Source organism: Frieseomelitta varia, unplaced genomic scaffold (assembly GCF_011392965.1).
Source record: "Frieseomelitta varia isolate USP_RPSP 00005682 unplaced genomic scaffold, Fvar_1.2 scaffold_875, whole genome shotgun sequence".
In the NCBI taxonomy this organism is placed as follows: Eukaryota; Metazoa; Arthropoda; class Insecta; order Hymenoptera; family Apidae; genus Frieseomelitta; species Frieseomelitta varia.
In genome coordinates, this window is record NW_025110673.1 from 332,587 (window position 1) to 358,578 (window position 25,992).

The following is a 25,992-nucleotide window of genomic DNA, read 5'->3' on the forward strand; positions in this document are numbered from 1 at the left end:
GTATTTTCATTGCTCGAATAAAGGTTTCTAATATATGTAGAAGATTATGATTGGTAGAATCTTGAATCGTTACAAGCGATCTCCAATCATGTTTAAATAATAAAAAATGTATACAAAATGTATTTTTTACATTTACAATGAATAATATAATATATAAATGATTCAAATTCTATATCAGATCTTCGTTTTATTTATTATAAATATTTATAAAAAATAATAAGAGAATAATGACGATTATCTTATATCTAAAACTTCATCTTACATTTCTATGATTTAAAAAATAGTGATGTATACATTAATTCAAAACGAATAAAAAGTTAGTATTCTACATTATTATAAATAACAAATAATATTTAAAAAAAATTTGGCTTAATTAGGAAGAATTGGTTATTCAATTTTAATTTAGAGCATGTTATGTGTATGTGTGCATAAATGAAATACAGGCTTTAGTGTAGTGTATGAAAAATGGTACTTTAATACCGTGATTGTAACAGAAACGAGATCTGCTCCGTCCACGTGAAACCAGTCGTAAATTTACAGTAGTTGTTTCCATTGTCAAAAAGTTTTGTTGCGTGCATCGTAGCTGCGCGCGTGGCCGATCGAGGAAGAAGACTTTTGTGCCTTCCACGCCGGGCACCGCCACTTTATCATGATTAAATTATTCTCATTAAAACAGGCGAAAAAGGATGGCGAATCGCCAAAAGCTGGCACTCAAAAGAAGGCATCTGCAGCACAACTGAGAATCACAAAAGGTTTATTGACGACTAATCGTTTCCCTTGTGATTTCCGTTTTATTTGTTCATTTTATTTAATGTATAAAAATTGAAACGTCTCCATTAAAAATTGACCAAAGATTTTGTTAAGATTCCATGTTACAATTGGTTTTGAATTTCCTAACAGTCAATATCTGCTCATTTTTTAACGATACCGTGTTATTCGCATATTTTATATTTAGTTTTTTTACTCTCATTGATCCCATATAAATATATGTATACTGTATTTACAAATTGATTTATTTTCACATTTTTTTGAAAGTATATATTGATTCATAGACAAAAACTCTATACATTTTTTATGAAATATTATTTATAACATTCTAACAGTCAATATCATAGACATTTAGAATAAGAATAAGCTAAAAAAGAAATTTTTAATAGAAATAAAAGTTAACTTAATAAATAATAAACATATTTGCTTATATTCAATAAAATGGCAAGAATAATTATTAATGTAATTGTTTCTCATAAAAAAGATTTAAGAAGTAATTTGCTTTTTATACCTTTTTTGTCGTTAATATTAATATTTAGTCTTAAGTTTTTCTTCATTAAAAACATTTTATTCACTGTTTTGACCTTTAAGTAACCTTGAATAGTTTGATTTAAAATATATTTTTTTCCTTTTATTCTTTAATATATATTTTAAGAAATTTTTATTTTATATAGACATAAATGAACTTAATCTTCCAAAAACATGTGGGACAGAGTTTCCTGATCCAGATGATCTTCTTAGCTTTAAACTAATTATTTGTCCAGACGAGGTAAGAACATTTTCTTTTCTTCTTAACAGTTTGGTAATGAGTTTTTAATTTTTTAGGGATTTTATAGAGGTGGTCGATTTGTCTTCAGTTTTAAAGTCGGACCAAATTATCCTCATGAGCCGCCTAAAGTAAAATGTGAAACACAAGTTTATCATCCTAATATTGACTTAGATGGCAATGTGTGTCTGAATATTTTAAGAGAAGATTGGAAACCAGTTCTTACAATTAATTCTATTGTTTATGGATTACAATATCTTTTTTTGGTACTTAGTAATAACAAAAAATTAATTTTTTATTATATTAAAATTATTATATTATATTTTATTATATTTTTAATAAAGTAGCGAACATTTTATATAAATACTTATATAATTCAACAAAGAAATTTTTACGAAAATTTATTTGTTTTTAGGAACCAAATCCAGAAGATCCATTGAATAAAGATGCTGCAGAGGTTCTGCAAAATAATAGGAGAGCATTTGAGCAGAATGTAGCAAAAGCAATGAGAGGTGGCTATGTTGGCGCGTTTTATTTCGAACGATGTCTCAAGTGACATTAACGTACACTTTATTCGAGGACACATTGCGGAGAGAGATCGAGAGTAGAACTCTTTCATGCTCTAAACATGTTCCTCTCGTCCATCTCATTCGTTTTATCGGACCTCTCTGCGTCTTCATGAGTGCTTCGTACCTTTGGTCAATAAACCATCGGTTAAAAAAGGCCACCGATGTGCTGTTTTCTCAGAGTTGTGGGATACTTTTTCTCCTTTCTTTATTTTTTTTCTTTTAAATGTAATAAAAAATTGAAATTGTATTTACATTTGCAATCTTTTACTCAATTGGTAATATATAATTAAAACAAAACATTGTTAAATAAAGATTGTTAAAAGTTGTTTTTAGAAGTACATACAAATTGCTTTACTGCTTTACCTAGATATACTTATTAAAAGATTAAATGCGAAAACAAGGATATAATTATTGCAACTCATGTAAGAAATTACTTTTAATTATAATCTTTAAATTTCAATTAAATATTATCTTCATAACTAGAATTGCTATAATTTTATTAAAAAATGTATATATGTGTACAACATACACATATATCAGCAAACGTATCTACAATTTCAATCATCGCAGCTCCTTTTATAAATATATCTCTCTGCGCTGAGAATTATTTTGCAGGATATAAATTATTTTTCTTAATCGGATATATATATATATGTGTGTGTGTGTATGTGTGTGTGTGTGTGCGCGCGCGCGCGCGTGTGTGTGTGTATATATATATATATATATATCCTGCTAAGCTCTTCATTTGAAATCACATAACTTAACTTATGTATCGATCGAAAGTGGAATATAAGGCTGTTAATGAAAAAAATTTTATATTTTAATTATTAATAATTCTATCCTAATGATTTAATTTCCATTTTTCTAGTCAGATATAATAACCAATGTTACTATGTAAAACTGTTATTAAATTTTATTTTATTCCTTTAAACAAATGAATAAAAAATAGTTAAAGATGCATTATACAATTTTTACAAAACACGACTGATTATAGTTAATGTCTTCAAATTAGAAACTTTGTATATGATTTTACATGAAAACATAATGTACAAAATGATATAGTTCTACATCAATTTAATCTCCTTTTGAAAATATCATTACAATTCATGTTAACGAAATTAAAGCTGGAAAATTTGAATTCTTCATTTTTAATTAGCATTAATTTATTATATTTTAGTACAGTGTTAGGAAACTTACAAACTAGAGAAGCGTCCTAGCCTCGATCCATTTTGCTTTTTTTTTAAGCTAGGTCCCATCCGCGTCGAGTGTGTTGAAGGCACTTTTTCGAGCGCTTCAAGAGCGATCGAACTATTATTTCGTCTGCTTTCCTCTTTCAAACGCACACATACATACACGCGCTTTTTTTCCCTCTTTCACCCTTCCATTTCATTTTTATATATATCTTTTTCTTTTTTGTACAAAAAAAAAAGAAACAGAAAAGAATAAAAAAAAAGAAAAATTCGATCGCGCTGAACGATGGATTGGTGTGAGCTCGGCGAAGAAGCACGATGATTTGGAAATCGAGATCAGAACATATTCCCTGGAATCTGGAAATCGAAATAATAATGATCAAAAATATCTTTTATATAAAAAAGAAAATGAATTACTATCTTTATTTATCTTAGATACATTTGTCTACTAAGAGAATTAATTACGTTTTATTATTATGTTATGAGAAGAAGCGTGCTTCTCCGCAGATTCCATCGTGGAATGGATTTCCAAACGCTCGAAAGGATGCTACCATTGTTGTATGTATCGAGCTATGGTCATGAAAAGTTAGAAACGTGGAGATACAAACAAAAATAAGTGCTTTTTTCATGTTCATTCAACTCCTGTATAACTCGGTTTTAACGGATTGGGAACATGTATTGCATTATTAAGGATATTCGACTTGGATGCTTCGCAATTTATTTACTTACTTAAGCTAAGAATATAAACGATCAGGAGTCTATCGGCTCAAAAGCGTTCCACCAAAATTGAACGATGTAGGTACAGTCTGTGAATGAAAAGCATAACCTAAAACAGAAACATTGTGTATGTATTATTTTAATTTATTCCTCAAAGCAAGCTATAAAAATATTACGATATTTTGTTAAAATATTAAGATCTTAATATGTTAGAAACTTACCACCGCTCTGTTCAATTCTTTTACTTTCAAGGGCTGCTTTACGCTGATCTGCTAAAAGAATAATTTCCTGCAATGCTTTTTGTTGTTCTGTAGTTAAATGACCGGTCAATGCTCTATACCAAACTGTATCTGTTCTTTCAATATCTGAAAATAAAAAAAGAAAAAATGAATTCATATATTATAAATAATAGATAAGTAAAAAAGATATATGTGAAGTATAAAAATTTAGTGATTACTTACTTTGCATTACTTCTTTGAAAACAACATATTCGTCTTGATTCATATCGTCTGAATCCAAAGGCGTAATATAACATTCAAGCGGAGTTTCCTCATTAGCATCATATTCTGAGTCATCACCGTCATCATCTGATCTGTGATCACCATGACCATCTTGAATTGATGCTGATACACTAAAACCATGTTGTGTTGATGATCTTGTCACCTTTTCTTGTAGCTTTTCCAAATATTCTTGACTAGCATCGTCTATTTCGTCTTCATCAGATGATAAAACCTCTGTATAAATATATTAATATATTATTAATTTTTTAAAAATAAAATAAAAATGAATAAAAAGAGATATATAAGGATAAATAAAAATTAATACCTTCGTCTATATCACTATCATCCTCTTCATTCTCTTCATCATCAGTATCAGATGCCTTAGCTGCATAGGCTCTTTTCAATCCATCAAAAAGTAAAATCAAAGATGGGATGATTTGTTGAACGCATTCATTCACCGCTGATGGTCTTGCTGGACCCATACTAATTAAAGTACATAATCCAAGAACACAGAGCTTTCTATCATGTAACCTAAATAATACAATTGCTATGTTTATCGAATTCTAATTATGACTATCAATTAATTCTATTTAATTATAAAACAAAAGTGCAGTTATTATCAAAGGGTTAAAATAATTCACCCCAAGAAACAATCTGTATCGTGAATCCACTGTTTAATGAAGTGTGAAGCAATTGGTTCCGTTGACTGTCTAAAATTTCCTTGTAATCTATCCATTGTTTCGAGACACAGGGCTGGATTATAATAAAGAGCTGCAATTACTACTTGCAAACACATTGTTCTCAACTCAGATGTTTTAACTTCACGCATCAAGCGTTCTAATACCAATTGTACGAATGAAGGTATACACTAAAAGGATAACATTTTATATAAAACATATTTAATTTTTATAAATAAATTTATAAATTGGATTAAAAATATATGTTTAAAATGTAACTTACTTGATCAATGTGACCTTTACATTGCAAGATTATAACTTCCAACAATTTGGCAGCATGACATTCTGGATCTTCTCCAGCATCTCCTGTTAATACCTAATGTATACAAATAAAAAAATTAATTTTTATAAAATTTTTTTCTTGTTTTTATAGAAATTCGATCGACGTACAGCTTTGCACATATTAAACATAGCCAATATATGATTTTCGTTGGATAAAAATGCTGGAGTGTCAACTGTAATATAATTATGAAGAGCAGGCATCATATCAGTAAAATATTCGAAACCATCTTTCTGGAATAACTGATACATTAATTCTAAGACTTTCCACATATCTCCCGAGATTGTTTTCCCAGTGAGGTCATAAACTAATGAAAGAGCTTCTTCATAAAATTCTGAAATACAAAAGAAATTATTAATGACTTTAACAACATATACAATTTAATATCATTGCTTTCATTATTGTTATTTAATTTACCCATAACACTTTCTCCAAAAATATGGGCAACAACTTGAAGCACTATTGGTTGTAATCGTGCCATGATTTGTGGTTGATTATCCATTACACTTAATAAAGTCTCTATTGTATTTAACAATCCCATGGCAGTAATAGCTTTTTCGTCACTGCCTTCATCTGTTTCCAACACTTGACTGAAAGTTGCAGCCTAAAAAATATTAGGACTTTTTAGTAAATTGTAATTTATCTTATAAAATGAAGAAAATAATACTTACAAGATGTTGACACATCTCAACTGCAATTGGCATAAGTTGTTCTGAATATGTATAAACAATTTTTTGAATAACAGTTGTTAAATCATCATTTTCTGTTTCTCGTACAATAGCTAATAATTCAAGAGTTATAGGTTTAATTAGAGGTTCTACATATTTTTGTGCTTTCTCTTGAGCAGAAAGAAGCATCTGCAAAGCAATAGCAGCCTCTACCTTAACAGGTAGATCTTGGTCCGTCAGAAGAGCATTCGTCGTCAATCGAACAGCTTCAACTAATATTTGTTCTTGTTTAAATTTTATTTCGGAGAAATAATGCAATACCCAACATGCCTGAAATGTAAAAAAATTACAAATTAAATAATCAGTAAAATTTTAATAAATAACAATATATGTATTACTTACTCTCGCTCGCATATGTCCATGAGGACTATTAAATTCTGGAAAAACATATTGTAGCAACATCTTATCCATTTGTTCTTTATAAACTTTCTTCTTTAATAATACGTCTGCTAAACTACCAACCTAAAGAAGATTGATTTTTAGAATATTTTATATTTTTTATTTTGTAAAATATTTTTCTACATAAAAATAATTACCATATGTAATGCACCATCCTTTTGTCTAGGATCTGCATTTGGACTGGTTAGTACTTCCATACAAAATTGCATAGTTTCCTGAAGCATATCCTTACGTTTTTTGCACGCAGAATACAATAAGGTTTGTGCTGCAGTTACTGGAGACACAAAATCTTCAAATATATCTAAAAAATAATAAATTACATGATTCAGTAAAATAAAATAACAAAAAATAAAATATACATAGAAAGAATATACTTTATTTTTAAATCTCACCAAATTTCACTCTAATATATTCATATGGATTATTGTTCCAAAGTTCTTCGTCTGAAGCGGAGTATGAGAGAATTGGAAAGAGTACATCGCGAATTATCTCAAACATATGTGGTTTCAAGAACTTCCATGAATATGCATGACTTACTCTATATATTAAAACAGAAAATTTTCAAATTGCATCTTCATAGAATTATTCCTTGAATTGCTTACCCTTGATTAATATAATTAATTGATTGTTGAATTACTCTAGGTGATACATATATCTTTCTTCTATATTGGTCCAAAATTTTCAAAAGGACTTCAAGTATCCCTGCACTGAAAGTTCTTAAGTACCATCCAGCAAATTCTTTATACTCCTGAGTTACATTTCCAGGACTTCCATATCTTTCAAACATTCTGCGTAAAATATGAAGAGCCCACTTCTTACATTTCCACCATGGCAATTCTGATCGTTCATCATCATCCAAGTCTGGATTGTTAGTTTCAGGTGGAACAGGTCTATCAGCTATTTGTCGTACTACATCCATCCATTGTGAAAAAACTTCTTTTGAAATCAAATCTAAAGGGAGTGTATACTGAAATAGAAATTCAAAAAGCGATTATATATTTTTATATAAAATATTATGTCTATTTATGTAAAATATTAAAATCTATATGGACAATATCTATACCTGCGTAAGAGCAAAAAATATTTTTAATATCTGCTTTTGTAGCAATACTGACTGATCTGAAGGATCTGGTAAAAGCCGTAATATCAATTGATAAATCATAGGAAACAAAAGATTCATTGCTTCATTCAATGGTCCTCTTTCTTCTGCTTTTTTATATCTAAAAGATATCGGTAAATGTTTTTAACATAAAACTAATTGAAATGTATATGTCATCTTTTGGTAATAATTCTTTTTTTTTCAAATATTAAATTTTTTTTTCAAATTTTTCTTTCAAATAAAAATTTCTGATAAGACATACTCAAAGTTCTTGACAAGTTGATGAAGTGCAAGGAGAACACCTGGCCAGCAAGAAGCATCTGAATTTTGTAAATATATTGTAATTTTGTCTACTATTTGCGTCCATCTTCCAGGAAAATCATGTTTTACTATATTATTAACACAAACAGCTAATTGTACTCTAAATTAACAAAAAAAATTGATTAAGATTATTTATAAGGATACCATATTGTACATATTATGTAACTGACAAAAAATGTGATTGAAAAAGAACTTACCTAATAAGTTCTGGTGCATGTACAAGAGCATCAACAATTGCATCACGAATCATTGCACGATCTTGTTCATGAATAGTAAATTTAACAGACCCGTTTTCATTTTCTCTATCAGCCCAATTTGTTGTAATTAAATTCTTCAAATATATGACACCTGAATTGTTATTAAATTCACATTAATTAATTAAGTCTTCCTTTGTTAGAAAGATAGAGTAATTAGTGTATTAATTACCAGCTTGTCGTACGGACATTTCTTCAGCAGTCATTAGCACTTGAAGTAATGTTGGTGCAAAACCAATAATTTTATGAATCTGAAAATATCATGGAATGCTTTAAATCATAAATTTTCTTGTTTTGTTTAAATTCTCTTGTCCTTATCATAGTGTAATTTTTTATAATTTGGAGTACAAATCAATTCATTTTTATTAATATTTAATATTAACGTTTATAAAATATATAAATATTATGACATATATATATATATTTAATAGTATTAATGTAAAATTAAATAACTATAGTAAATAAAAAAAACATATTTTTCATTATAATAAATATTTTAAAATAAAAAAAAATTTCAAAATATTCAAGAAATTTATCTGTACTATTTAAAAGGAGAACATATAAAAAGGAATTTTGAATTAATATAATTACAGGTTTGGTTAAAGACCATTCTTTGGAAAATTGGAATTAATAAAAGAATTCAAAACGTTAACTCCAACAAAGATAAAAAAATCTTATTTTTATAAATCTTTTTTAAAAGCATTAATTATATATACGTATATATACATAAGTGAATCATAATGAAAAAAGTGTAAAAAACGAATAATAATGAAGGAAAATGATAAGAATGAAGCACATGTTTCTGTTGGAGTATCGGTCATTTAAGCACGTTTTCAATCAGTTGACCGACCTGATTTAGCTGCTCTTCAGCTTGCTTTTGTTGCTCTGGGTCGATCGTGGCTCGTAATAATTCTGTCACTTTTCGTACATCCATCTTGTAATTGGTTTTCTGGTAGACGATGATGTCCAAATTTTTAACTCTCCGTCACGAATTCGACCCGGCGCATTCACCTCACTACTCCCTCGTCACGTGACACAACAATATGGCAGCCAAAACTGATGTGCGTTATATCCGGCCATTAACTATATAAAAGTTAGAGAGGAAACTAACAAATTTACTACATTGCAAGACTGTAGATAGTAAACTACATCATAAACAGATACATGTGCAATAGCTATATTTGTTTATAGGTCATCGGTCGGTCAAAACATTGTAATCGTAATTGTATGCACCATAGTTAAAAGTGCACCATTTTTATTACTATTACACTAATTTGAGAAAAGATATAATTTCATATTATATTTAAAATTTCACTCAAGTGAAAGTGTTAAGAATTGAATTGCAAAGCGAAATAGTGATATGTTGCAATTAATAAATCTTCCTGACATTGTTTTAGAGACAATTTTGTCTAACCTTACGTACGATGAAATTTCTCGATATAGAATTGTAAGATTATTTTTATCTTTCTTGTATATTATTAATTACTTGTTTTAAGTTTATACTAAGATTTTGCACATGTACTAAGTTCGTTTTTTTTTGTTTCATTGTGCAATAGGTTTGTAAACAATTTGATCGAACATGTAAAAAATTATTAAATCGAGGTTTCAATTTGATGGAAAAATATCATGCACAATGTTTACGTGCAGTAAAAAGTCAATTACCACGAAGAGAATCAGAAAGAAGGAGCCATCCTTTGGCACGTCATTGTGATATATTAACAGCAATTGAAACAAGAATATCTATGTTATCTATGACTTTTATAAAATATGTAGATCTTAACTTGTGTTGTTTTATTCCTGGAAAGGTAAAATATTAGTAGTTCTTTTAACTATTATATATATTAAATTAATTATATTTTGTACATGCAGGTAATTGATGAAATTTTTCGAGTTCTTCGTTTAATCCGAGATTCTAAAACTCCACCTAGAGCTCATGAAATACTTCAAGAGTTAAGAGATATTAGTAGTATGGCTATGGAACATTTTGATGAAAAAATTTTACCAGATTTAAAACATAGTATTTGTACTTCAGTTGTTAGTAATGTAGGTTCTTATGAATTGCCAAGTGGAAGTTTAATGATTTCTCATCATACTACAAGTTCGAACACAACACTGCCACATAATTTTAGCTCAGAAAAGTTGAATCAGACTTTTAAAAAAATTTATAGTCGTACTAAAAAGAATAAATTATCTGTTCTATCTATAAAAGGTCAAATTGGTAAAATGAAACTTAGAATGAAACGACAAGGTTTCCAAATGAGATTACAAAGTTTAAAATTACAAGAGCAGGCAAAGAAAATACATGATCAAGATACACAATTAGCTGAAATGAGAAAACATCTTGAAGAATGGGAACAAAAAATGGTTGATTTAACTGCAGAGTTAAGTCGTGCAAGAGAAGAAACACAGAAACCTGATTCTATAGAAACTTGTAAAAGAAAACATATAGATATGATTAATCAACGAGACACTGATCCATTACAAACAAAAGAATTACAAGCAAAAAAACGTAAACTCATAGTAGAAAGAATATCATCTAATGATGCAAAAGATGTCAAATTTAAAAAATTTATGACTGATCTTCTTGCAGGTAATGCTATAGAAACATATCCATCAACTTCACATTAATTTACTATTTGTATATAATGAAATTGTATATCAAAAACAAAATTATTATTCTATGTGTATTTTGCATTTTTTATGTTATAATTGAATAAATTTAAATGTTTAAGCTTTTTACATATTTAAGTCAAATATATATAACTGCTTTTACTATATATAATTTGAAATTATTTGAAAGTATAGTAGCAAACTATTTAATAAAAACATAGCAAACAAAAAATAAAGTAATGTTATTTTAATTTGATACTGTGTTTATTAAATAAATAGTAAATAATCAAATTTTTTTAATTTAAAAAAATCTATGTTATACAATAGTCTGCTCAATGGACACATAATTGGAAACCTGTTATATCTATTACTGAGAGTAGTAGATATTCTGAAAATTTTGAGCTATTATTTTTCTTTAGTTTATTTGCTTCTTAAAACTTATATATATCAGAAACAACAATGATTAATCATTAAATCTGAATGAAATAGAATGAAAGATTTATTAGTTGTATTATGTTACATAAATTCATTCAAATATACATGATTATGAAGTAAACAGTAAAAAATAAAAATTTTATTTTTCTTATTTTGATGATTCATAATTGTTAAAATAGTCTGATTACAGATCACGTTTGCTCTATATAAATAATTCAAAAGTTGATGGTATAACATTGCAAAGAATACTGTATATAGAAACACATGAAAAATAAAATATATTATTTTCTTTCTATTTTAATGCATGTTATTAATTTAAAAAATATGTTGATGAATATAATAAATTGATATTAAATTATATTAAATTATTGTAAAAATTTAAAATATAATCAATAAACATATTAAAACATATAATTATACAGAATAATAAATCATATATTATTTTAAATATATTATTAAAATGTAGATATTCATTATCAACTAAAATAGATCTCAGAAATTAATATTTAATATATTTTTATTTATATTATTATAATACTATAATAATTTGTTTATTTATAGAAAAAATTTTATTTAATACTTGATAAATGCATTATGTAAGATTTTATGTAAAATGAGTGACAATAAACTATTAGTAAAAAACACAATATCAATGCACATAATTATATATATTTATGTGTTTATTTCAATTATAAATACTTAGAATCCGATTTTTAATAGTCCAAATTTCATATCAAATCTTAGAAACTGATTTTTAATAGTCCAATAGTTCATTTTTATATTATCTATGACTGTACCTTTGCTTTAAAGAATGTAAGAATAATTATGAGTGCGCGTGCATATGGTGAAATATATTTAACATAATAATAAAAAAAATAGCAAGTAAAATATTTTTTAAAGTATAATAATATTTATTATAATTTTTTAAAATATTTAATTTTGTATTTCAATCTTTTTGTTATCTTTTTTTCTACATCTTGTAATCGATACATTTTTATTTTCAATAACTGGTAAGTTCAATATTTCTTTATAAATTACAGCATGTGCATTTTGTAAATAAGTTTGTTGTTTTTTTCTTATATTTTTTTGTACAGTAGTTCTTTCCACTTCTGGTAATACAAAATTATAAATCATATTGGCAACCATTTCCTCTTCTGCTAATTTTGTTGCACTAAAATATAAAGAATTGGGAAATGTATTACTCACAAAAAGATTGTGTAAAATGTATTTTATTCGTTATACTTTTTTTGTGCAGCTTTTGATATATCATCTATTTTATCGCACAGTTTTGAAATACATGCTTTAGTTGTTTCATCAGATATCCATTCAATGCCTTCTTTTATTATATCTTCTAAATAGCTTTCCACAGATTCTTGATTAATTTTTATGGTTTGCCTAAACATTTCGTCAAATTCCCTACGACGATTATATTCTAGTTGACGTCTTCCAGCTTCTGCAGCTTCTCTCATAGCTCTTTCTCTTTCAGCTAATAATGTAAAAGCATGTATTCGGCGTTCATCCTCTAGTCTTATTAATTCCTTGAAAACAAGATTGGTAAATATTATAAAAATTTTATATAATTATTTTTAATAATCGTAATTCAGGATGAATTATACTTTGCTAAGAAAATCTAGCATTCCTGATATAGTCATTCCTTCTAAAGAATTGAGAATTTCACATAAATGATCTTCTTGCATAGATTTTTCACTTTGTAAATGTTGTAATTCTAATGTATGTGCTTTTTCTTTTTGATGTTGTTTTTTGCTATGTTCTTCTAATCCATGAGATGATTGTAATTCTTCAATTAATTCTCTACATCTATTGCGACCTTCAAACATCTAAAAAAGAATCATTTAAATTTAAGTTAACAAAAATATTTTATTTAATCTCATTTAGTTTCTAATTATTACCATGCACTGAATAGCTCTTCCTCTAATTATTTTTTGAATAAACATGAACAATTGATGCAGACGTGCATTTATATTTTCTGTGCTGGTTTTATATGGTGTTGAAGGTGGAGATGGTAATTTATACTTGCGCTTTAATAATAATGGTGTTTCTATTGTCTTAGTGTTTAATCTGTTTGCCTTCAGATCACTGTGTAATTGACTTAGCTTTTCTTTTGTCCATCTTGTTGCTCTAATACACAGATCAGCTGATTTAGGTCTTGGTTCTATTGCACTTAGTTCTTCATATGTTGGAAGCCAACTTGGCAATGTATTTATTTCAATTACATCTGTGTAGTTAAAAAATACGATATAAAGGATATATAGTATAATAGTATAGTGTAATATTTAATATAATATATAATAATATATCTATCTAATATATCTATAATATAATATAATATATAATAATATATCTATCTAATATATCTATATTTACTTTCAATACAGGTTTCTCCTAACGATTCTTTTTCTATTACTTCATGTGTTCTTTTAGGATGTTCACCATAACGCATTTGTGGGGCATATAATTCAGAAGAGGGATTAGAATGTTCTTTGATAATATCACGTTTAAACGGTTCTGATTTTTGTTGTTGTTTTTTATATAGTTTTCTCAATTCTCTTCTAAGCTTATGTTTAATAGAATTTATTTCTTTATTTTTACGCACAAATAAAAGATTTGTCAATCTATCTAAACGATCTTGAATTTTTTTTTCTTTTTCATATTCTCGTGATTTGGATATTTCACTCATTAATTCAAGTCTATAATCTATTATTGCTTGAATTTCCTAAAATTAAAAATTTATTTATTAAGCATTTTATTCTTAAGAATAAATACAATCTATATTTTAATAATGAAAAAATATTTACTGATTCTCTATATGTCCATTCGTCTATTTCTAACGCATTTAGCATAGCTGTACGTTTTTTTATATTTGTTGATGTATCCATAGGAGGAAGAACAGTTTCCAATGCTTTTTTTTTTCTCATTCTATTAATGATTTCTAAATCGTGATTTCCGATTTGTAATCCATGATTCCAAGTTAAATGTGCTATTGATAAAGCTTCAGGATAATAGCCTGGGAAGATGATGGTTACATTCATTAACAAATAAAAATGTAAAATACATCTATTAAATTATACCTGATTTAATTTTATATGGTGGTTCCCAAGGAACAGTTTGTGATTCACTGTCTCTATAATCTGTTTGAGTTCCTATATTTCTAATTGGCTTCAATTTAGGTGAAAATGTATAACATCTTAATTGAGAATGTTTTTGTGCATTTGTTACTATATCACTTAAAATAGTATGATTAAATCGTACAGGAATATTTATATTTTGTGTTTCTGATACTAAAAATGGTATAATTGGTCGATGACATTTAAAACTATTACAGTATTCAACTTTGGTTGACTTATAATGCCCAGCCATTATCCTACAAGTATCAAATATAACAGCAATTATATGTATTTGCAATCACTTCTCAATAACAACATAGTGCATAAAAATATTGATTTTTAATTATTATTCTAAATCACTATTTGATATATTAACTTGCTTAAATTCTGCAATCCAATTCTCCTTTTCACTGTTACATTGTTTCTTCAAGCTATGTTTTAAGTATTTTATTTTACTTTTATATGTAGGCACAACATTTTTGTATATATTCTGCAAATATATAAATATAAAAATTTATACTACAAATGTCTAGTAGAAAAGATAAAAGCAATATTATAAAACAACTTACATCTATACAAACTTTTTGTATATTAGATATTTGAAATTTTGGTTTAATACCACATGCAGTATATGAAGATTCTGTACATACATGGAATCACAGACATATATGTAAGTAATAATATATATACATAAACTTTATAACTCACGATTTAATATTTGTCTCCCAGACATGTTTAAAATTAAATAAATATAAACTCTACAGTTTAGAATAAATTATTTCACTATTTTAATTTTAATTATTTAAATAATTTTCATTAAAAAAATGAGTGGTTAGGTAAAACCGCACATGAATATCAAATGAATATTGATCAAACACCTGGCTTCAAACTTTTTAAAATGATATAGTAGAGTTTTATTCCATTACTGTATCAGCAATGAATACTGTCTTTAAATTTCAATGAAATTATAATACATGTATTTTATATTCAACAATAATAAATTGCTTTCAATATTGTTATATTAAACATTATAAATATTTTGGAAAAAGAATATATGGTACACAAATTAATATTACAACAGTTGACAATCTTATAATTTAGACATATAATTTGTAAACATGCATATATATATATATATATTTCATTATGTAACATATTTCTTAAACAATAAATAATTTTTAAAATATTAGTACCAAATATTGTGTACTAAAATTTTATAGTTATCATTTTTATTGTACAATAAGTACATATTAAAATAATAATAACATATTTGTAGTTCATATATTGAATTTTATTATGATGTTATTGTTATTGTTTATTTTTAATAAATTTTATAGATTAATTTAAGAAGAAATATATATTTTTTACGTATTAGAAAATAAATGTTATTTATGAAAAATAAATACGAACATAATTATCTTACTCAAAAATTTGTTTTATAAAATGGTTTAAAATATCCATTTCCACCTGAACCTAAATATTCAGGCCAACTCTGATGCATAGATATGTTTCTGCAACTTTGATTAGGCAACATATCTTCAGGACACATGCATACTAATTTCATTCTATATATTGTCATTTGTCCAAGGGAAATTTTTAAATCATCTCCGTTACTCGTTTCCTGATGTATCTTATAATTAACACCTCGTTCATCTAAACATTCCTTAATAATATCATCACTGTCTTTATACTGAAATTTTTTTTCAGAAAGCAACATTTTCCAATGAATACAATTTAAATCTTCTTGAACTAATATCACAGATGCCTTAGAAGATGGCAACCAAAATGTAGAAAATATCAAATCAATAGAAGTTATTCCTTTTGTTTCTAAAATAGATGGTAATAATATTCCAGTTGGTGGTTGCCTTTGTATACCATGTACTGCATATATTTGATTGCTTTTAAGTTTTATTTCCCGCTTCTTTTTTTGTTTTTTTAACTTTGTTTCAAATTTATCTTTTAATTTTAATTTTGGTTTTATGTCAGTATCTCCTTTTTCATTTCGATTTTTTAGGAATTTTTGTCTCAGAATTTTTTTTATTATAACATTTTTTCCTTGTTTTGGTACATTATTAAAAATCTTGTTAGTGAAAGTTTCTACATCCTAAAAAAAATTTCTTTATATATTTTTTGTAAAATGTATTTTTTAATAACTTTATTATATTTAATAAATTAATGATGTTACTACAAAAGTTTAATTAGGCTCTTTTGCTATATTCATGTTATGATACAACAAATTTATTGTTCCTTTACTCAGTATTTTAGCTTCTCCATCACTTACATTATTTTTAGCATCCAAGTTTGCTATGTAATCATCAAAAGTTTCAAATGTATTTATCTTGCTATTAGTAATATTTGTTTCATTATTATATGTGTTTTTTATAGAATTATTTATTCTGTTATCAAATTGATAAGTAAATTCAAGATTAAAGTTACTTCTTTGTTCTCGTACTTCATTCTCTTGTTGGTAATCTATTGGTTGATCTTGTATATTAATTTTATTATTTTCATCATATAAGATATCAAAATACTTGTTTGTTTGTATATTTTTTGGGGGCCATTTATTTCCATTTTCCAAAACGTTATTTTGACTATCAATTGGAGCAAACTTTTTATGTTCATTATTATATTGTTCATAAGTTTCATATGAATCTTTCAATTTTTGTTCAAAACTATTCTTTTTATTTTTATCTTTATGATTCTTTGATGATTCAGTTATGAAAGGTAGTTCTATTCTAACATTCATAGAATTATTGTATTCTAATGACTTCCAATCTTCAGAAAAGTATAATGATATTCCAGGTGGTCCAACATGTTGGCTTAAAGCATATAAATTTGTAATTAAAGTAGAATTAAATCGCAGTTTACAAATATCAGCGCGTGATTCGGATATAAAATCTTCACTTTTTAAGAACTGATATTTTTCTTTAATTCCCTCATAATTTAGACAATCAACTGACCAGTGTAAAAACCAATCATTTCCAAAACCTTCAACGGTAACAGATAGACCAGACATTTCTCTACTTAAACTATCTTCTATTGGTTTTTCTAGCAAAGGTTTACCAGTTTTTCCATCTATAATTGTTGCTACTGTATAGTAATATGTTGGAAAACCCAAACCTATTTGATGTTTTACCATAAAATCTGGAATATTATCATCATTATAGTAACCAGGAATAGGTATACTTATTACTTCAGAATTAGGTACTGTATAATTCCAAATAGGTTCAAAAGTTAACCCATTATAAACTATTATTGTAGAATTAAACATAGCAGCAACAATATCCTCAATTCCATCTAATGTTACATCGACTAAAATTGGAGGTAATAAAGTTCCTTTTCCTGTGTTATGGTGAAGTTTACGTAATTTCTATAACATATATATATAATTATATAATAAACTATTTATATATTATCTTCAAATATTTAAGAAACTTACCAAGTCATTATACATTAAATTCTCTTGAGAAATTACATACAATCCACCTGATTGTTTCTGACTACTAGTTACAAGAACAAAAATATTTTCTCCATCTGGATGAACTAATTTCTGAGGTGCTAAAAAAAGCTGTTCTGTATTTGGTAAAACTGATCTATGTATAATATTTCCATTAATTCCTGATATCATAAGAATTTCACTTGAATGAATTTCTTTTGATTGTATAGTATGTGATGCAATAATATCTCCAATATCATCTCCATCAATATCAGCAATAAATTTAGCATCATAAATATCTGAGAGTTTCCATTCTTCAGAAATTGATAAATCTTGAACTGGTATTTCCCATATACTAGTACCATTATAACCATCAACTGCATGAAGTATTCCACCTCGTCCACATATAATACAATCTTTAATTTTATCATTTGTTAAATCTATACCACAATCAATTGAGAAAACAGCATGAGCTGTCCAATGAACCCAAAGAATGTCTCCTGTTTTTCCATTTAAAGCCAGAATTCCACCAGAACATGGAACTTGTCCGTCAAAGTACAATGCACAAATATATTCTGGAATGTTTATCATATCCAATCCTATATATAAAATAATGTTACTTTTTAAATATAATTTAATATAAATACATATAACACATTACAAAAACTATATACCTCAAAAACTAAAATAATCAGTCAAATAAAATTATAAATTTAAGACCTGTAAATAAAAAAATAAATGCACTAAAAGTATTATCAAATAATCAAAAAGTATTAAAAATTATTTTAAAAATTAAACTGAAATATATATATTTATAAATGAAAACCTGTGCTAAATCCAATGATAATATCTTCAACTCCATCACCATTAACATCATTGCTTCTTATTGGTGATTCAGATATTAACTTTGGTAATGATTTAGTCCATAAAATCTTTGGCACAAGAGATGTACATGGTATTATATTAGATTCATGTAATGAGTTTTTAAGATCATCTGATAACCAATTTTTCAAAACTGATATTGGTCCAGGAATTATATTTACAATATACATGCACAATATAATTAAACTTAATATTATTAATACCATAAGACCAAAGCTGGCCTTATTTGAAAGTCCATATGTCTCAAAATTATATGATCTCTTATATTTTCTACGAGGTGCCATTAAAGGCCTTTTTACTCCTCTATCATCATGTAATTTTAAACCATTCTTTCCATCTCTGATGAATACCTCATCGTCAATATCTGTTAAATCTTCATCATCAAAACCATCTCGCTCAACCAATTTAGGTAAAATTGGATAAACAACAGACATATTGTTTACCTAGAAAATTTTTATATTCTTAAAAGAATTGTTCATAAACTACATAGTAAAACCTTATTTTTTTTAAATAATTAAATTAATTTCTAAACAATTAATAAAATTAATAAAAAGAATATTAATGATATACAACTTCTTATGTTTTAGAATATTAAATCATTATTATACACTTATGTATGTTGTATTATTACATGTATTCATGAATAAATGTATTTATGAACTTAAAAAGCAAAGCAGAAATAGAAATACAAAAATATGATAAACATTCAAATATGTCTTTATGTTAATGTTTATAATTATTATTTAGTAATAAGAAATTAAAATTATATAATAAATAAGAATTACAGAAATTGAAACACACTATATTTACGTGTTTCGGAAATGTTTCGAGTTTTCGTTTCGAATAATAACAAACAAAATTTGCTAATATTTACTGAGATATCGCATGACGATACGATAAATATACTTAAGGGTTATTCATACGAATATTAACTTTGAATATATAATTATCATAGTTAATAAAAAATTTGAAATATTTATCTTCACAAGGAGACAATTAATTTATGGAATATTATAATTTATACAAATAATTTACATAAATTACATGTGAAATATAATTCAACAATTAAATAATGTTACTAAAATATTTTATATTAAGACAAATTTGATTTTTTATAAATTACAGAGTTTTATTCCAAAATGTGTAATTGATTAAGTGAAATTTAATTGTATATCTATATGATTAAAAATAGTATTTTATTTAAAAAGAAAAAGAAAAAAAGAAATATATATTTTTAAATCTAAATTTAAATGGATCAAAGAAACAATTGTCTTTCTTTATTATATTTAACTATTATATTATATTATATTAATATGTACCAAATAAATTGTAAGAATAAATTATAATTATTATTCGTTTCTAGGGTCTTCAATATGTATAGTGTGTTACTATATCATGAAAGGAACTCGGTTGCCAATTGCCAACTATAGTGGATTGGATTTGTGCTTCTTTCAGTAACCGGCAGCGTGTGTCTACGATACCGGTGGATATTAGTTAGCATAAAATGTCGAACACTAAATTCAATTTTTCATTTTATATCACGTACTTTTGTTTATTTTTCAATCTTGTAAATGCAAGTGCTCAGACATCATCAAAAAGTACCTTCGCGGAACAACTTACGGAGGAAAACTGGGATCGTATGCTGATCGGAGAATGGATGGTGGAATTGTAAGTTGAATTGGCTTACAATCAGTATCGTTAAATTTGATAGCGTATTAAAAATCATATTAAAAAAATTTGTGTATTTTAATATTTATAATTTATAAATCCAATTATAAAAGATGAAAGAAAAATTTTGTTGGAAGCAATTTGAAAATATAAAAAGAAACCATAAGAAACAGTTTGTTAAGAATTATTTGTATTTTAAAGTAATAGATGTCATTATAATTTAACTATTTTGTGATTTAGCTATGCTCCATGGTGCCCTGCTTGTAAAGCACTGGAACCAATTTGGGAACATCTTGCTACACAAAAGGAGAATTTAAACATCAATGTAGGAAAAGTTGATGTGACTGATTCTCCAGGACTTAGTGGAAGATTTATGGTTACAGCTTTGCCTACAATATATCAGTAAGCTTTTTTATTTTGTGAAAAGAATAATATGATTTAAAGTGTTAAATATTTTTTGATGTTTCCTCTAGTGTTAAAGATGGTATATTTAGGCAATATAAAAGTCCTAGAGATAAAGACTCATTAATTGAATTTGTGTCTGAGAAAACTTGGGAAAAGATTGAACCAATTCCTGGCTGGAAGAGTCCAACATCTATTCAAATGTCTGTGATTGGTCAATTTTTTCAAATGTCACAAGTATTACGGGTAAAGGTTTTAATTGAAAATTAATAGGATTAACTTTTTAATTTTAAATGCATTATAAAACAATTTAATTATTCTTATAGGGAATACATAATAGACTCATGGAAGATTTTGGATTACCTACTTGGGGAAGTTACTTGATTTTTGCTATTGCTACTATTGTTTTAGGTGGAATATTGGGATTGGTAAGCTTAAAATAACAAATAATATAAAATTGAATTATTTAAATAAAAAATAATTGCTATTTATACTTTGTAGTTTATTGTTTGCTTGATCGATTTTATATATCCACCAAAACCTGTGGTGCTTCAAGACAAAAAGAAGCAAAAGGATGGATCAGGTGGATTTATGCAAGAGAAAAGTATACAGGATGAAGAAATTGTTGAACATGTTAAGGATGATTTAATAGATGAGGAATCTGAACAAGAAGGATCAGAAGCAGAAGAAAAAGAAAAGGATGCAGATAAAGATTCAAAAACTGAACCAAGCAGTCCAAATGTTCGTAAACGTAAGCCACGTAAAGCTGATTAGACATACCAATTTATTGTATGTAAATATCATTGAACATCTGAAGAAAATGATAAATAATATTTAGTATTTTTAATGTTAATTCATTTTGGTAAACAAAGACAGTAAGAATAGTATATGATTTTATTTGTCTAAAAACTGTAAGAACACATGCAAAGAAATGAAAATAATTTTTATTAATAATTTATAGTTATACAAAACAGAAAATATTTTCAAATGCAATAGCTGAACTTCAGTATTGCAGTAACAAAATTTTATGTGCAAAATTACTAACCTCAGGTATCATTTTTAACTTTATAGACCATTAATCATAATACTAAAATATAAGAATCGGAATATTTTACCATAAATTAATAACACAACTGCTTCCAAATATAGAAAATCTTTTCTTGCTTGTATTAGATTTATGTATTGCAATTATTATTATTGTATTACTATTACTTTTACAAAACTTTTTAAGTAATTATAAAATGAAAAGGTTGTTTTTTTCAATAGCATTTCATTACATTTTTTAAAGAATTTTTACATCAAATTGTAATTCATATGTTTATTAATATAGTTAATTATAAGTAATTAATATATTTTCCTGTACAAATTTTTTATTTATAAATTTTATATATTATATTGCAAGGAAAATGAACAATTTTGTATTATTTATATATTTACTATTTTTTCCCTTTTTTCTTGTTTTTTTCTTGTATAAGAATTTATTAGATAACTCCATAGCTTCAAAATTTTTTATACGATTGTATTGTATTATGTATTTTTTTGCTTTTATAAAACTGTAAATTTTATATATTAAATGTACTTGAAAGAAAAAATTTGGCCAAGGTAAATTGTTTAATGAAATTAGATGAAATTTGTATTTATTACAAATTCTAAGTTTTTGATATAGATTATAAATATAACTAAATTATATTTATAAAATTTAAAATTAAATAGTCTTAATTAGTTATTACGCTTTCTTTTATATTTTTTAATCTTTATTAATAAAGATAATGTAACAACAAACCTCGTGATTGTAAATAATTCTTATAACTACATGTAACTCATTGTATTAAATTTTTATAATGCTTATTTGATACAAATCAAGATTTTAGATTAGTAGACATGTGACGTATACTAAATCAATTAAAATAGACATGCTTAATAAAAATATATGAAATACATTGCGTTTATAGTATTTATGAATAGTTTATATTATAATTATTTGACAAATGTCTTCCATGCATGTTACATTTCAAGAAAATGAAATAACAAATATACTATATTACATTTTGTTGTATTTAATTGATTACAGTCAATATTTGAATTGCAAACAGATATTTGTATTTAAGTAATTTTTTTTACATTACATATAAACATGTTTACATAAAAATGTTAAGTAAAGAGACTATTTTTAACTAGATAGTACAAAAGTTGTAATTCCGACTGCCTAATAAATATATTAATATAATAATTATGTGACTTGTCCATGAAAATTCATTGACTAGTATAATATTCCCTGTTTATAAAATATTTTAACAAAAAGGGCAATTGTATTTTTATAAATAGTTATTAGTTTATATATATTTGAAAAAGCTATAAAAACAATTTAATAATAATTATATTATTTGTATAAGAATATTATTTAACTAATTATTAACTTAAATAAAGTATTTTTATTTTATAGAAATTGCAAACCAGACCTTTCTTATAACGGAAATGACGTTGAAGTTTAAGATATTTTATCTACTTACGTATTATTTAGATATAAATATATTATTATTGCTACTTATATTTAAAAAAATTGTATTTATATTTTTCTTATGAAATATAAATAATATAAAGAATGTTTATGGTAATATGTGACAAAACTATAATAAAAAAAGGAAATGCGCATGCGCAATTTCAACAAATCGAAATGGAATTGGATATTTTTAGTCAGATGAGCAAAGGCAGGGACGCGTGGTGAAGTTAACCTCAAAAATTCTACTCTGACCACGTTTAGAAAGGTATGTTAATTTAATTTTAATAAAGTATGTATTTTTTATATGTTATTTTAATCAAAATAATTGAATATTGATATGTTTAGTTAAAATAAATTAAAAATTAAATAGATTAGCAATACTAATTTCAATTTTAATTGCAATTATGTCTATTTATATGTATATTTTCTTGAAATAGTGAATACATACATTATATTTTAATTAAATATAAATATAAATGTATTTCAAAATATAATTAATAGACAATTATATATTTTATACATCATACAGATTAAATTTGTTTCTATACTTTACAAAAAAATTTAATCGTAAAATATGATTGTACTTTTCATGCTCCTATTTTTCATTTATAGCAAATCAGTATATATATCATAAATAATCATTAAAGTAAAAATGGGTAAAAATATTAAAAAACGATCAGCAAGTGAGTCTGAGACCATTGACAAAAAAATAAATGTATCGGTAAATTCGAATAAAAATTCGAAAAAGAAAAAAACAGTACATGAAACTATACAAAATGGTCAATTAAATGAACAAGTAAAAAAAAATGTACCTAAGAAGTTTAAAAATGAAAAGAAAAATAATGAATTAAGAATTGTTCAAAATTCTAATAAAAAAGAAATAAATGAAAATAGTGCACAAAAAAATAAAAGGCAAACAAGTAATTTGGAAAAAAGACAAGCTTTTCGTGAGAAACGTGCAAAAAATAGACATTTAATAGGGCTTCATTTATCAATTGAACAGATAAAAAAGAAAATTGAATTAATAGAAAATCGAAAAGAATATTCAAGAAGCGCTAAGAGGAAATTAGCAGTACTTAGGAAAAGATTACTTGCACAGGGAGAGGATGTGTCAAAAAGACAGATAGAAAAAGGGAAAAATGAGAAACTGATAGAAATTGTGAAAAAAACAAAAACTCAAAGTACTGAACAGAACAAAAGTTTGCAAAGGGAAGTAGGAGCTAAGACAAATAGAGAGAATAAAAAGAAAGATGTTAAACAAAATAAAGTACTTTTAAAGGAAAAAAGAAGAAATGAAAAAGATGATGATGATGATGATGATGATGATGATAAAAATAAAAATATAGAAGTGAATGATGAATTGATGAGTGAAGATGATGAAAGTTATGTAGAAAAAGATGATGATGATGATGACGATGATGACAATGATGACGACGATGATGACGATGATGACGAGGACGAGGACGATGATGATGATGATGATGAGGAAGAGGACGACGATGACGATGATAAAGAGGAGGAGGAGGATGAAGATGATGAGGAGGAGAGGAAGAAAGATGAGGATGATGATGAAAATAAGAATAATGATCAAGATAAAAACAGTAAAATAAAAAATAAAAATGTACAGAAAGAAAAAGAGGTACCTACAAATGTAGAGAAAGAAAGCAAGAAGAAAAGATATGTTCTTTTTGTAGGAAATTTATCATATAAGTAAATATATTATTTTTCTTATATTAAACACACACACACACATGTTTGTATGTATACATTCTAATAACTAAATCCTTATATTTTAGTACTACTAATGAAGAACTTAAAAAACACTTTTTGACTAAAGTCAGTAAAGTCATTGATATCAGGATACCAATGAGGAAAGATACAAATACAGGACGTGGATTTGCTTATGTAGAATTGGCCAATAGTATAGATTACGAGGTATACTTTCTATAGTAATTAATAATTTGTTTATTTTGAATATTAGAATTAAACATTAGCATATATTTAATTACTTATTATTTTTTATAACAGAAAGCACTTTCATTGAACCATTCATTTCTTAATAAAAGAAGAATAAATGTGCAATATTCTGGAGTTGATAAAAGAGTAGGTGTTGCAAAAAACTTTAAATTGCATGCTTTGCAAAAAGGAGGAAAATTAGCAGGCGGAAGAAACAACAAACAGAATAATGCAGGCAACAAGGGAAGGCAAAATACGATAAAAAAAGCATAATTATTAAAGTAGGAGTAATTTAAAATAAATGTTTAAATTTTAACTTCATTACTTTAGGATTAAGTTTTTTATGTTATCAAAATTTGTAAAGACTTACATGAATAAAAACTTTATCTACTAAAATAATTGTATAATTTATTTATTTTATTAACCTAATATACTTGAAATTATCACTTATTTCGAAATAAAATCATTATATTTATCATAACAAAAGTTCAACTTCATGTGTTTATATAAAAATAGGTTACTAAAATTTTGTATATAGTTAGTAATAAAAAATATAGTTAATTTTTTATAGCGATTTTAATACTGCATACTATAATTGAGAACTATAGATATAATTTTTAGTATAGGAAGATTACAAATAAATTTTGACA

At 25.7% G+C, this 25,992-nt stretch overlaps 6 protein-coding genes across 13 annotated transcripts; 3 read left to right on the forward strand and 3 right to left on the reverse strand.

Annotated features, from left to right (window-relative positions):
- The first annotated feature begins 477 nt into the window (after window positions 1–477).
- Window positions 478–2,493, forward strand: LOC122536861 (NEDD8-conjugating enzyme Ubc12). Its single transcript, XM_043669595.1, has 4 exons — window positions 478–752; window positions 1,443–1,537; window positions 1,594–1,800; window positions 1,950–2,493. The coding sequence occupies exons 1-4, from the start codon at window positions 650–652 to the stop codon at window positions 2,088–2,090; spliced, it is 546 nt and encodes a 181-aa protein (XP_043525530.1). The 5' UTR covers window positions 478–649; the 3' UTR covers window positions 2,091–2,493.
- A 751-nt stretch (window positions 2,494–3,244) lies between these two features.
- LOC122536860 (importin-7) lies at window positions 3,245–9,378 on the reverse strand. Of its 4 annotated transcripts, XR_006308501.1 has the most exons (20): window positions 9,179–9,378; window positions 8,501–8,579; window positions 8,272–8,422; window positions 8,016–8,174; window positions 7,718–7,874; window positions 7,257–7,621; window positions 7,047–7,192; window positions 6,792–6,955; window positions 6,598–6,717; window positions 6,199–6,525; window positions 5,945–6,131; window positions 5,638–5,861; window positions 5,471–5,563; window positions 5,152–5,378; window positions 4,836–5,041; window positions 4,472–4,744; window positions 4,232–4,375; window positions 4,023–4,119; window positions 3,759–3,863; window positions 3,245–3,650 (listed from the first exon to the last, which is right to left on the reverse strand). XR_006308501.1 is itself a non-coding variant. In XM_043669594.1 (19 exons), the coding sequence occupies exons 1-18, from the start codon at window positions 9,260–9,262 to the stop codon at window positions 4,052–4,054; spliced, it is 3,174 nt and encodes a 1,057-aa protein (XP_043525529.1). In that variant the 5' UTR covers window positions 9,263–9,378; the 3' UTR covers window positions 3,245–3,650; window positions 4,023–4,051. The 4 variants fall into 4 exon arrangements, 2 of the variants coding, with proteins under 2 accessions (XP_043525529.1, XP_043525528.1); XR_006308500.1 differs by having other exon boundaries at window positions 3,759–4,119; XM_043669594.1 differs by lacking the exon at window positions 3,759–3,863.
- A 290-nt stretch (window positions 9,379–9,668) lies between these two features.
- Window positions 9,669–11,036, forward strand: LOC122536862 (F-box only protein 28). The gene is made up of 3 exons (XM_043669596.1): window positions 9,669–9,775; window positions 9,885–10,133; window positions 10,198–11,036. The coding sequence occupies exons 1-3, from the start codon at window positions 9,689–9,691 to the stop codon at window positions 10,954–10,956; spliced, it is 1,095 nt and encodes a 364-aa protein (XP_043525531.1). The 5' UTR covers window positions 9,669–9,688; the 3' UTR covers window positions 10,957–11,036.
- A 1,255-nt stretch (window positions 11,037–12,291) lies between these two features.
- On the reverse strand, window positions 12,292–18,662 carry LOC122536864 (cilia- and flagella-associated protein 91-like). Of its 5 annotated transcripts, none has more exons than XM_043669601.1 (9): window positions 15,068–15,252; window positions 14,879–14,988; window positions 14,463–14,755; window positions 14,190–14,398; window positions 13,759–14,107; window positions 13,284–13,609; window positions 12,990–13,211; window positions 12,616–12,911; window positions 12,292–12,544 (listed from the first exon to the last, which is right to left on the reverse strand). In XM_043669601.1, exons 3-9 carry the CDS (start codon window positions 14,749–14,751, stop codon window positions 12,307–12,309), a joined length of 1,929 nt encoding a protein of 642 aa, XP_043525536.1. In that variant the 5' UTR covers window positions 14,752–14,755; window positions 14,879–14,988; window positions 15,068–15,252; the 3' UTR covers window positions 12,292–12,306. The 5 variants fall into 5 exon arrangements, with proteins under 5 accessions (XP_043525536.1, XP_043525537.1, XP_043525538.1 ...); XM_043669602.1 differs by having other exon boundaries at window positions 14,875–14,988; XM_043669603.1 differs by lacking the exons at window positions 14,879–14,988; window positions 15,068–15,252 and adding an exon at window positions 18,655–18,662.
- On the reverse strand, window positions 15,913–19,769 carry LOC122536863. The gene is made up of 5 exons (XM_043669597.1): window positions 19,618–19,769; window positions 18,761–19,259; window positions 17,938–18,533; window positions 16,780–17,868; window positions 15,913–16,602 (listed from the first exon to the last, which is right to left on the reverse strand). The coding sequence occupies exons 2-5, from the start codon at window positions 19,248–19,250 to the stop codon at window positions 15,922–15,924; spliced, it is 2,856 nt and encodes a 951-aa protein (XP_043525532.1). The 5' UTR covers window positions 19,251–19,259; window positions 19,618–19,769; the 3' UTR covers window positions 15,913–15,921.
- Window positions 19,770–20,232: 463 nt separating this feature from the next.
- Window positions 20,233–25,735, forward strand: LOC122536856 (glutamic acid-rich protein-like). The gene is made up of 8 exons (XM_043669580.1): window positions 20,233–20,484; window positions 20,725–20,886; window positions 20,958–21,132; window positions 21,213–21,314; window positions 21,388–21,657; window positions 24,024–25,096; window positions 25,183–25,321; window positions 25,415–25,735. Exons 1-8 carry the CDS (start codon window positions 20,321–20,323, stop codon window positions 25,613–25,615), a joined length of 2,286 nt encoding a protein of 761 aa, XP_043525515.1. The 5' UTR covers window positions 20,233–20,320; the 3' UTR covers window positions 25,616–25,735.
- Window positions 25,736–25,992: the final 257 nt, after the last annotated feature.